This window comes from Phaethon lepturus, unplaced genomic scaffold, assembly GCF_000687285.1.
Source record: "Phaethon lepturus isolate BGI_N335 unplaced genomic scaffold, ASM68728v1 scaffold6737, whole genome shotgun sequence".
NCBI classification, from domain to species: Eukaryota; Metazoa; Chordata; class Aves; order Phaethontiformes; family Phaethontidae; genus Phaethon; species Phaethon lepturus.
The window spans coordinates 9,456-22,701 of NW_010551031.1; the positions used below are offsets into that span (position 1 = coordinate 9,456).

A 13,246-nucleotide genomic window follows, 5' to 3' on the forward strand; every position below is an offset into this window, starting at 1 on the left:
AGGAGCATGAAGGGTGTGTGAGAGAGCGTAAGCAAAGGGCACAAGCGAATGTGAGCCTCTGCAAGTCTTCCCATTCCTGTGGCATCCCGACCAGCTCTGCGCTACTGAGCCTCTGGGACCCCGACCCACAGCTGTGCAAGTCAGATGGCACCAGATGGCACCAGTGACAGTCGGTCTGGAGCCCAAGTCGGGGCAAGAGTGTCTTACTCTGATTGACGGAAGCGGCCAGCCAGCACCTAGCTCACCTATCAAAGTCTCTCAGGACATCTTCCTTATCTTTCTGCCAGAAGAGTCATTGCCACAGCTCCAAGGGCTGTATTTGGATATTACATCTTAGAAGAAAATTCCTGCATATAGGTTAGGAATTGTTGATAGAACTTTTGTTCTATCCAAGTGCATCTTTCCTCTCTACATATACCCATTTACGTAAATTATTCCTTCATAAGGCTTTACAATATATCTGACGTTTCAAATCTGTATCTAATAAATATTACATGAAAATATTTTTTCAGTATTTACATATGAAACATAGAATTATGATCATTGTAAAGTTACTTCTTCGATTTCATCTTGTAAAGAACCAAGGGTCTTAACTCCTGGCTTGCTTGTAGTATGTTGCAAACGGTGCCTGTTTAGGTTTCTTCCTTTACTGAAAAGCTCATTGTCATCTTTTACTTTGACTTTACTGCTTTTATCAACAAGAAGAGTATTACTAGAGTCCCAGTCAAGGTCAAAAGGTGTTGCATTGTTATTTTTAGAAAGAAGGATGGTACTGGCACTGCTTCCAAAGAGTTGTTCCATTAAATTGGACTTCTTTTCTTTCTTACTATTGAAATCTGCATTTTCCTTAACGTTTTCTTCTAAGTTGACACTTTTCTGGGTAAGCCAACTTGGTCTCCCTGATCCTTTCCCAAAGGAAGGTACATAACTACCAAATGTTAACTCACTACTTAAATCTACGGTCCTTAGATTTCGTTGCTTCTGCCCTTTTGCTCTTGTGGCATCATCCTGGCTGTCATCTACAGGAAATCCATTAGTAACTTTCCCAGGAATCTCAAAGAATTGATTAGTTTTTTCTTTTTTCTCCAGGGAATCAGATTTTCTTGCTGTATTTAAGAGTGATGGCTGGGAAGCAGGTTTCACATTTGTTACATTTTGAGTCTCTCTATCAATTTCTCGCATTTTAGCAAGCAGGAAGTCTCTTTTACGCTCTTCCAGCATCTCAGTGCTTTCTCTCTCTACTTCAGGTTTGTGGATTTCTGTCTCCATTTTTGTTTTCTCATCTTTATCCAGTAAAAAGCTGCTTTCTTTTTTCATTTTGTCATATTCTTCCCTTTCCCACTCTGCAGGAAACGTTTAGACATTATTTAAAATGTTTTAGCTTTAAAATGCTTTTAGAAGACTATTTAAAAAATAACACAAGCAAAAGTCATTGAGTTTTTAATATGCTCTTCTATGCATAAAGTAGTTTTCCTACTGCAAAAATAAATTCTTAAAAAATTAAACTAAATTCACACCAGGGTCGCTGCTAAGATATAAAAGTTTACTGTCCTCTTCCAAAGGGATTAGGACATTATCCACATTTTAGAATTTCCAGAGAAATTTCATTTCTGCCAATTGGCTTCCTGTTTCCTGGGTTTGAATGAAAATGAATACAACATCCCCAATGTTAATAGTTCTAACTTGCACAGCACTTTATTTTTCCTTTGTCAGCACCACTGACATTAGGATGGTTCTGGGATATATGTTTGGCATTTTTTTTCCATAAAAGGAACTACTCCTGTAAAGCTATCAGGCCATAAAGTCATAGGAGTCATTACGGGTCTCAAGTAGTGAATGATTTAAAATATACTGCATCTGCTGCATACAGAAAACACCTTTACACAAGTGTTTTGCGCATCACCATGTGAATTCAATGACAGTGTCTGTGGAAATACCAGGTATCAGTTTGCACAGCTATAAAGGGACACCAAAGGTGCAAAACAGTAATAAACTTCTAGATAAGACCTGCAAATACTGTACAAGTAAATGTGTACAAGAAAAAGGGAACTTCTCAAATATTTCTCTCTTCAAAATATTTTTCCATCAAGACAACAGATGTGTGTTTGACCAGAAGCTGAATACGACTACTTGGCCCCTTCAAGATACCAGCATTCCCCTTTGAATACTTTATACAAATTTCTGACTGATGTTTTCACAAAGTTCTACGTTATGTATTGTACTTTGGATCAAGCTTACAGAAATAGCTGCAACAGTTCAGTTAATATACTTACTATACATATTTTTTCAATAGCATATCATTATACCAAGTTGAGCAAGGAGCTACCTTTCTGTATGTAAGGTGGGCAAAGTATCAGTTTATACTGTAACATGGGTAAGGTGGTCAAATCATCTTAGAGACACAACAGAACAGATTCTTGGCTTACGTAAGTTGTGCACTGGTGCTAACGGAGGTAGAAGATTTTCACAGAATTTATCTCTGAAAGCGTCTACAGATTTTTCAGAATTCTTCCCTGTCATCTAGACTAAGTGTTGCTGTTCATTAACGATAATCACTGAAAGATTATTTAACATGACAGGATGGAGTCCATCTAAAATATTTTAGATTAAAAGACTTATGAATGTAAATCATTAAGAAGTTATGAAAACCAAATTAATAAAAAGCAACATTAAAATATGATGATAGAAACTGACATTTCTCAAATAGCCACACCAAATCATAACCACAAGCAAAAAGAGAAACTACAATTTCAAATGATACAAGTGAAGTAGATATGTACTGAAAAAACAGGCCATATTAAGGAAAGCAGATTTGTTCTACAACAGTAAAAATCTACTGCCTATCTCAGTAACATCTAGCAAGTCAGAGATAACATCAGCATTTACCTGCTATGTAATCCTTATTTTGTAAAGAAAAATCTCTCAAGGCTTCAATACTTTTTTGTGGACAGCATTTTTTGCTGCTGCATACTTAATCACAGCAGAGTACAGGGCACAGATTATTCTATATCCCGTATTTCTTTCTGATTCTCTTTGCATAATATAACTGAAAATAATTTTCCACTGTAGTGATCTCTGAAAATCATTTTGCTCTTCTCACAAGAAACTAGCAGCCTCACTCAATTAGTATTCTATGGTGTATTCTCCATCCTTCAGCTGCCTGTCTCCTTACCATCATGAAGTTTTTGAACCCTCTCCTCTAAAGCCTCTGTTTCCTGAAAACATTTCAGTTTCTCTTCCCCTTCCCTGTCTTGGTCTTGTCTTAGGAGGTCTGCTTGCTCTTTCCATCCTTTGTCTTGAGTTTCTTTTTCCTGAAATAAATTAATAAAAAACTGAATGCTGATGGGGGAAAATAATCGATAAAAACAAAATCATATGAACTTCTATGTCATTCTGAAACCACATTCTTACTGCTACACATGAAAACGAACAAGGTATCTAAACCAAACCAGCTTTGGAAACCCAGGGGTTTGGCCCTACAATCTTATCACCTCTAGCATAGTTTTATGCACCTAAAACAAAATGAATAGACAATCAACTCTATTCTGTATTACACATTTCAGGGAAGTTGCAGCTCCAATGTCATAAAGCAAAATTATCACTGTGTGACAGTAGATCTCTTTAGAAGTCAGAAGTTGTCTTTTTCAAGGACTTTAATAGAAGGCCAGACCCCACTACCTTATTCTTTTAACAAGAAAGCAATTAGTTACCCTCTATTTCCACAATCTGGTCTTTTTACTGAAGTGAGTGGGTTGTAGATTCACAGTCTCACAGTGGTAAAGTTATGGAGTATTAAGTAACAAACAGTGAAAGAGAAAGGTTTCATCTTGGCTGAAAAATTCAGCTAGTGAGTGTATTCAGTATACATTTAAAGGAAAGAACCTGCAGAAGAGATATTAATGTCAGCAGTAAAAATCACTAACACAGAAAAATAGTGGCAATGAAGTGAAGAGAAAGCCAGCGTAATCCAACATGTGGATGCTAACTTTGTAGCTTGTGCTTATTTTAGAGCAAAATAAGCTTCTAGATAAAAATACACTTCCAAGAGAAGTAAGAGAAAGTTACTACTTAATGAAAAAACAAAATATGACTGCTAGCCAAAACAACTTCAAGTATTTTCCCTTCATGTACAAGATTATCATTATTATATAAAAAAAAAAACCCACAACAAAAACCTTCATGAAGAGATAGTGGCCAAGTATTTAAAATGCTTGACTTCGAAAAGTGATGAAAGCACAGGCTCGCCAAATTTAATTGCCGTTACTTAGAGCAATAGCCATACATGAACTAGAGAGGTTTGTAAGATGACATACAGTTGGACTCCATAAGCTGCACCTGTACCAACTGTGTGGTTCTGTAACTCACACACCAAAGTATATGCTGGAATAATGCATCCATTAAACTATATCCATAGTTACAGAAAGCATTTTGGAAGACAGAACATGTGAATGAAAACAGCCATGAAAAAGCTTCAGTCCTACCAGGAAGACAGTCAAGACCATCATCAGAGCATTATTTTTGACAAATAGTCCTAGCCTTATGTAATCAGAATTTGTACAATTTGTACCAGACTCTGTGTTATTCTGATTTGGAATACCTTACGAATCTCTTTAATTTTAGCCTGAGGTCACAGAAGTATTAGCAATATTTCTAATGGTACTATTACATAATAAAAAGGGAAATGGAAAAAACAAAAAAAAAATCCAACCATGTTCACAAAGCTGGAAAAACGACAGAAGAAATACCAGCACTATGACAATAAAAGGAAGTGTTAGATTTATGCATTGTGAAATAAAACTGGAAAGTACAAGAAACCATAATTAAGACCAAAGCAAAAAGAGAGACAAGGCAACTGGCACTGTTACAACAGATTGCTCAAATAAGCATTAGAAATGAAGAAAAGGGGAGAAAACCAAAATGAAGTCTCAAAAACTTTAAAGAAATGACAGTGGCAGAAAATGAAACAAACGGAGTTAATGGCTATCAGTAAGACATAGAACATGATGAACTAAGTGCCACAAAAATGGAGTATGGTATTTCAGGAAAAGCAGAGTTTCTCTTAAAGATCAGAATGTTTTCTAAATTATATTTTCTATATATTTATATTTGTATATTTATGCATTTTCTAAAATATAAGCTCTGCATTAAACGTTCAGTCTGATAGGTGAGTTATGTGGAACAAGTCTCAAATTTTTATAGAACTCACTATTTTAGGAAGAATCCCTTCTTTCTTGTTTACTGTGTCACCACAGACAAGTTCTGATTCTGGAAGAAATTCTGTTGGTGAGAAGTATCCACTGGTCTGTACACCTTTTGTGAGCTGTGCTCCTTTTTTAATATTTTGGATGTTGGCTGTGGAAAACACAAACTAATTAAATAATGTTTTTGCTTGAAAATATTCCACTATATACCTATCTCTCATTTTTAATGATTTGCAGCAAACATAAAAGACTGTATCGGAGCCAATGGAAGCGGAGAATATTGACAAATTTCACACAGTGGTTTTCAGCATCTGTAAAAGCTAATGAAAAAAATTGCATGCAAAACTTCTACTGAAAAAGTAATTAAAACTCCCACCTTAAAGCTACTTATAAAGTCATTACAGTATACTGAATATTTGTTAAAAAAATCCCCACAAACTACCTTGCTCATCTTACTGCTTGTCACAGAAGCTACATGTAGAGAAGCAAACTCTAAGAAATTAAAATTCACTGCTTTGCACCTTTGAAACACATACGCTTATCTCTATGGAATGACATTTAAAAAAATCTGAACCTAAAACGTAATAATAGTAGAGTATCTATAATAAAAGGAGCAGCAGACAAACTGTTTGAAATGCTGGCATTAAATATTTAAAACAGTCCCATATATTCCTGCTTCTTCTGACAAGTAGATTCTACTGATCCAGTGAAAATAGTCTAAGTACACACACAGACACACATACATACACACATATATATGTGGTTAGCATAAGGCTTGAGGCTGCCTTGTCACACCAGAAGAAATTACTGCACTGATATTTTCAGAAGATTATGTTCTGGGACATACGTACTCCTTGCGGGGGGGGGGGGGGGAGAGTGCAACTCATCTCCCAGGCAGTCAATTTGAATTAGTAAAAAATAAGTAAAAAACATCACCAAAATATTCATAGCAGAGAAGTTACATATTTTAAAATCCTCTGTAATTTATTGCCATGTAGACATTATCTATGATCTATTAGAGAATTTACTAAACAATCTTCCCCTCCTCCTTCACCCAGGAACATCTGGTACAAAAGGACTTAAGAACGCTGTTTGATGAAGTTCTGGGTTTTTTGTTCTGCTGCAGTTACAGAACACTCAAACAAGGTGTCCTTCTTTGTAACCAGTACTGTGTTGAAAGCAGTGCACAAAAGTAAACATTCTTGAACAAGAAGTGGTAGGGCCAAACACTGAATGGCATGAATGATATAACCTAGCACAATAATTTAAAAGCGTCGCTATTATTTTCTCTGCCTTTATTGCTTTATGTAGGTTACCTCTTTTTCTTTGTGTAATATCCATGTCTTTTCTTGGTGATAGCTTCAACATACGATTTGCATATATATTTTTTGCTTCAAGTTCTCTTTCTTTTTCCTATGAATTAAAGAGGTAGCTGTAACAATGAGCTACTAATGTTTCATTTACTAGCCATTAGCAGAGCTGTAAATTAAATTAAAAAAATTAAAAATACATGTTGTAAATAGAAACAGAGTAAAGTCATTGATAGTTACGTCCAATGCTTTAAGGAGAACAATCACATTGTTAACTTTGCTTATTCTGTAAGAAAGCAAGTAGAACTTTCCCCGCCCCCAAAATCATTAGCAAAATACTTGGGGAGGGAGGGGGAAAGCATCTCTGCAGTGAAAATGAAACTAAATGCCAGTGCTTTCATGAACTTGAATAAGACTTGCAATATATAGATTGCACAACTGAATTTTCAGTTTTGTAAAGAGTTAAACATTTCAATGCTAGCAGTGTCATGTGTCACAGGGCGTGTCAGTACCACAGAGCAGAGGCGCACTGCATCACAGAGGTAGAGGCATATTCTTCTTTCATGACATTTATTAAATAAAATACAGGAATGAACAGTGAGTTATCAGAAATCGTCTGATAATGAAAATATTTTCAAAATATTAAACTCTTCACTAACAAATCAGGCTTAAAACACTTACTCTAAACAAATATGGTTTTGAGTTACTAATGCTACTGCTACTTGCTTGATAGCTAGTAAGGTGGTAAACTGGTGCATCTCCATTATATAAGCATGTTGGAAACTTGGCATTTCAAGGAAATTCTGCTAGAAACTAAGTACTTTAGCTCAAGTCTTTTTTTTTTTCCCCTAAAGATAAGCTGACTAGGTAGAATATAACAATATTTTCAGTCCTTAAATTTAGAATTTGGACCATGATGGGGTGGAGGGTGCAAATAAACTTTGCACAAATTTAGTAACACACGTGGCTATCACAAATACATTAAATCAATCTTCACACAAACTACTGTAATGCAAGTACATTATTAACATAAAGTACTGTATATACCTGCAGATTTAATTTTAAATTCAAGCCTTCAAAACCTAATTTTCCAGGAGATCTTGTGTTTTAATCGTAATGCTTGGCTATGTACTTGATCTTGCTTTTCTCAACTAGTGCTAACAATAATGATTAACATAGAGACATTCCTGTTATAAACACTCTAAGGTCAGAGAACAGAACATTTCAATTTAAAGCAGGAAAAGAACTCACATGTGGTATATAATTAAGTACACATCAGAGAGTACAGTCACTGGTAAACTATTCAAACCTGATTACAGATACTCCCAAAGATAAAATGCCAGAACATGGTCAGCAACTTGTATTGCTTCATGTTTTACCTTCAGCTTCTGATTTAGTCGATGAAGCTCTTCTTGGAGAACTCTGTTTTCTTCTTGAGCCTCATACATCTTTTTTTTCTTGGAATGTAACTCTCGTTGAAAACTGCTGCCACTTAATTCAAGGTTTTTTTCCAGATCCTTCAATTAAAACAAAATAATATTTTTTTAGTAACTGAAGTACTTTTTTCATAGTCAAATTACTTGAATAAGATTACAGTAAACCAGCGTCTTGGATTCAGATATTGGCTCTGTGATTGCTGTAACGCTGAATACATTTAAACCATTAATCCTAACTTGTGAGAGGGCAGACAGAGCACCTGCAGATGCTGCGGCTCATCCTTCTGCAGTATTGAGAGGTGATTTGAGGACATAACAGGAACACACACTACTTTCTGCAAGGCTCTTATCACAGTGGACCTCCAGACCTCTACGATAAATCTCAAACTGATGGTTAAGAAAGAGAATACCTTCCTGAAAGTGCAGGATTAGAAGGAAGAAGACAAGAAATAATTTTTAACCTTTCTACTAGAAACAAATTTGTGAATGTGATTTCATTTACATAACCTCGTCTTGCAATAGCTGTTTTAAATGAACCTGTGACAATGATAGAAGGAAAAAAAGTAGAAGAAAACCCTTTACTTTTTAGAGCATGATTCACTTTAACATTATCCAGTACTACAAATGCTGAAATACCTGATCATAAAACTACAGATGCCAGATGGTGACACGACAGGGTGTACAGGGGTGATTTGGGTAACTCAGCAGTTTGCATCTTGGTATTTTGGGATTTATTTTATGAAAGCTTAGTTTCCAGCTTAATCGTTTGGATGTCCACACCTATTATCTCTGTAATGTAATTCAGCTTTAATTACCAATATAAACACTGAACTTTAATACCGTTTTAATGACCAACATAATTTCAACTAAAAATAGTATTGCATACAACTACCAACAGTTTAATAGTGTTAACTCAATTATTTTTAAATGAGGTTTTAGACATGTTTACAGTGTAAACATGTAAACAGTTTTGCTGAACAAAATTAAAATATATTGCACAAAATTCTTAAAATGGATACTTGTAAAATGTTTTAAAGCTCATTTTGGTATTAAAAATAATTGCTGTAATTTTGTTCAGCTCAGCTCTCAGATGTGCAGAATAGTGGACAATCAAACACTGCATGAATGCAGCTCACAAAATTGAGAAAGAATTACTATATACATGTTTTTTAGAATTTTAGCATACAGTTCCTTAAATACCCAGAAATTTTTTAACAAATGTTTCCCCTCCAAGAAGATAAATTAGTTTTCATAAAGTTGTATTATAGCTGCATGCATTTCTGAAACATTATTACTAGTTATAAAACCACTAAAAGCACAAGTCCACAGTATATATTCTGACAAAATATACTTAATCTGTAAACAGAAATTTGAATGCACAACTACCAAGTATGTAACTATATAATCACCTTGGAAATAACTTACTTGACACTACTTCTATGTAAAAAAAAAATAAAAATCTGTTTGCTCCACAGCTGTGAAAAAATACAATTCATGAAGCTGACTATGGTAAGAAATATCTGTACTAGAATTTCTTACAAAAAGGAAGTCATCTCACCTTAATTCTTTTTTCACTCTCCTCTAGTCTGCTCTCGGCATAGGCTAGTTTCTTTGCCAGGTCATCTCTTTCGGCAAGGTGCTTATCTGCAGACAGCTTTTTCAGTTTCTGCAAGAGAGTTTTTGTTCTGTACAGTTCACTTTCCGAATCTTTCAGCTGTCTCTCAGTTGCACGTTCTCTCTCTTGAGATTTTCGTAGGCGCTCCCTTAGTATTCTAATCTCATTGTTGTGCCGAGCAAGGAGCTGAGAGATTTCGTTTTCTGTGTCTTCAAACTTATTCAAGGCTTTCTCCTGCCTGTGCTGAAGCCTCTTCAGTGCCCTGTTTTCCTTCTGCAGCTCATCTAGTTTGATGTGGAGTTCAGTTAGTTCATTTCGGAGCTCATTGATTTTCAGCAGCCTAGCAGAAAGAACTCTTTTTGTAACAAGATCTATATCTTTTGCAGGAGAATCCCTAGTGAGGCTCTGAGAACGGAAACCCCACCGTGTCCCTCTTTTACTTGGTGCATATTTGGAACCCAATTTCTTTGTGGCTAGGAAAGGAAAAATAAAAAGCATGTTTACTATAAGACAATGCAATTTGTCTATTCAAACATCCTTCTTGGAATAAAGCTCTGCCTGAAACAATTTTACAATGCTTAGCAGAGATTGCAGCTTTCAAACCAGACAATAAAAGGCATATATATGAGAGACTTATGCTCCTTTTGATAGGCAAAAAAAATATGGAGATTTATGTCTGTGATCTACTGTAAGAGGTAATATTTGCAGCCATCAATATAGGACTGTTGTAAAGTAATCATCTGCAAATCGTATCAGAAAAATCATATTTTGTTAATATTTGATGATGTTTATTAAAATGTTTTAGAAATACTGTACTCTTAGGCATCCAATATTATCAAATGCTTTTAAAATGGCAACCATTAGCTGAGAGCTAGCTAGTTATGTATAATGCAAGATGTAATTCTCTGAGACAAATGCAGTAGTATTTTTAAATCCAGCTGCCATGCTTGCAGACAAAACAGCAGATTTCAAAGGCTCAATGCAAAAAGCCTCCAAATCAAAATTATAAATCCCATGAAAATTCAGTTCTCCCCTGAATAATTTATTCCTGTATCACAAGTTATTTTCCACACAGTATCCTTATTTGATTACTAGTATGCATCACTTGCATTCCTATTTTATATTATTATTTTATTATCATCCCCATAGATAAAAGCTAAACATTTTGTTTCTATCTCATTTGCCTCTCAAGCCACACTCAAAGAATGAAGCATATAATCCACGAAAAATATCTCTTAAAAACAACTGACTACATAGAGAGTGTGTAATTCATTAAGGTACATCAGTGTTCAGAAGAAACATACTGAGCAGCAGCTTATAATTCAGGCTTGAAAGCTGGGATACAGCAATACTGCAGTTACCTACACACAGGCAGTGAGTGTGTGTAACAGCAAATTATTCCTCCCCTTTGGCGCTCACCATGTTTCTATTCTATAGAAAATATTTTACAGCAAAAATAACAGTTTTAAAGTATCTTCTTATAATTTCCTCTAAACATTTTGCACCAATACTCGTTCATTTTCTGCTTGATGCTCGGTTTTTTCCACAGCTTGGGCAAACAAAAGAAGGTGTGTTTTTTTTCCTTGACAAAGAACACTTATGTCACATTCAGGTGTGAAAAGTTTATCTACTACATGCACTGCAGGAATGATGCCACTCCTATCACTAACTGTAACTATATCTATCACTGTAACTAAGGGAATTCCTATTAACCCTACACTTCTATCCCCTTCAAGAGCTTCTCCACATTTAGAGCAAAACAGAAAATTTCAATACCAAGTTTTCACTTTTGACCATACAGTTAAATTGGGGAATAGTGTCTTTCAAGAACAACATGACATTCACAGTATCTTCATGTAATAATTATGTTCGATTCTGGCTATGTAATCGAAGAACTAGTCATTCATTTGCCCCCTCCAATTTAACATATAGCGCAGTGGAACTGCAGTTTTTGTTTCCCAGACAGCTATACCATGACCGCTATGGAGAAGATGCCACTTCTGAACATAGAGGAGCTTGGCAAAATGCCAGTTGCACCAGGACACCGCACTGTCAAAGACCTTAAGAGATATGCTCCCTGGGCAAATTCAACATTTAGGGTCAGACTTCTGGCACACTCTAGATCATAATGTTGACCAAATGATTGATAAGGCATCAAGCACTTAGGAATGAAATAAAGCATTTGCTCACGAAAGGCAGGATATGCTCTGACTTCACCAGAAAATGTGTGCAATTTTTTAGAACAAGCTGTCAGAAAGGCTTCGCATCTCTACTTAAACCTGTATAACTTTTCTCTCCCTTTTTGTAGTGATATTCACTTCCCCGCAATACCAATCAAGAAAGCAGCTTATACAGGTGAGGTGTGTGTGAGGGAGCTCAGAGTGGATCTATTTCATCTCAAATTGAAGATATCTTACCCTTGGGGCAAGAACAGGAAAAACTTTCTTTTGAATTTCCACGTGAACCTAACTTTCACCAAACATATTTTCTCTCTCTTGCCACATTGGTGGTCTTTTGTTTGTTTGTTTGTTGAAAGTACACAGTATTACACTGTAAAGCTTAATCAACTAGACTTCCACAGGAGAGAACTTCAGGATATTTTGTCAGAGAAATTTTAACAGTAGTCTCTCTTATACAGACTGCATAGTAAGGACTTGCCTTGGGTTCTTGGCCTCAAGTTTTTTGTCAAAGACAAGAAGAGAGCATCAGCATGATTCAACAAAAGGCTAGTAGAAGAGCCATGTTCACTTGTTAAGAAAAATATGAGTAATTCTGAATATCACCAAAAATTCTGCTCATGCAGGAGCAGGTTAATTTCGGTTTTCAAAGGAACAGTTACAGTCTACCTGCCATCTGTAGCATAATTCACATGAACCTTATTTGTAGATTCTCATAATGTTAGTTTCACATTTTTATTTCAGCTTTCAAAGATAATTAACTCTTTGGAGCAGTTACAAAGCAGCAATTTTTGCTATCTACCTACCTTGGTAGTGCACAAGGCTGTTTGAAGTTTGTGTTTTGTGATGTCTTTTTTCTTGGCTTGTAGATGGATAGCTTAGTATTGGCGACTGGTCAGATGAATGAGATGCATTACCTTCATCTGAATAATAGGAGTCACTATTTTTATCCTCATCTGATTTCCTGTCGTGTTCAGAATCTGGGCTCCTTACTCTCTCTCCCATTTTTCACATTTAACAGCTTTCCAGATTTTTCTCAAAGACTGTTCATTTTGACGCAAAGGATCTTTCAGTTGTCACAATGGCGACAGTTGGATTATTTCCTTGGGTTTATCGCTTCATCTCCAAAGCATGAGATCTTGTCAGTTCAGTTCAGCAAGCAGTAGTTATCATTCAGAATGCATTTTTCTGTAACAATTTAGAGAGAGAGAAAAAAGTGAGAATGGTTTTGCTGTTTAGCTAAAAAAGAAAGAGAAAAAAACCCTGTAAAATTATTCAGGATTCCTATAACCTTATGCCACATGCTGTGCTACATTAGCCTTATTGTTTATATTAAATGTGACAGACATCACTGTAGGAATACTACTAGTATTAGACTCAGTAGTTTGAGGCACTTCATCCCCAAAAGAGAAATCAGAAAATTAACACAGCTAAATCTTGAATAAGAAGTTACTCCCAGATTAGAGAAAGGGGAAAGGAAGCATTTTGAAAACAAAACAGAGGACAA

At 35.6% G+C, this 13,246-nt stretch overlaps 1 protein-coding gene across 1 annotated transcript; it reads right to left on the reverse strand.

Moving 5' to 3' along the window:
• Nucleotides 1–540: 540 nt before the first annotated feature.
• Nucleotides 541–12,885, reverse strand: LCA5 (Leber congenital amaurosis 5). The gene is made up of 7 exons (XM_010290723.1): nucleotides 12,546–12,885; nucleotides 9,506–10,035; nucleotides 7,891–8,028; nucleotides 6,518–6,614; nucleotides 5,207–5,352; nucleotides 3,173–3,311; nucleotides 541–1,343 (listed from the first exon to the last, which is right to left on the reverse strand). The coding sequence occupies exons 1-7, from the start codon at nucleotides 12,742–12,744 to the stop codon at nucleotides 541–543; spliced, it is 2,052 nt and encodes a 683-aa protein (XP_010289025.1). The 5' UTR covers nucleotides 12,745–12,885.
• Between the last annotated feature and the right edge of the window lie 361 nt (nucleotides 12,886–13,246).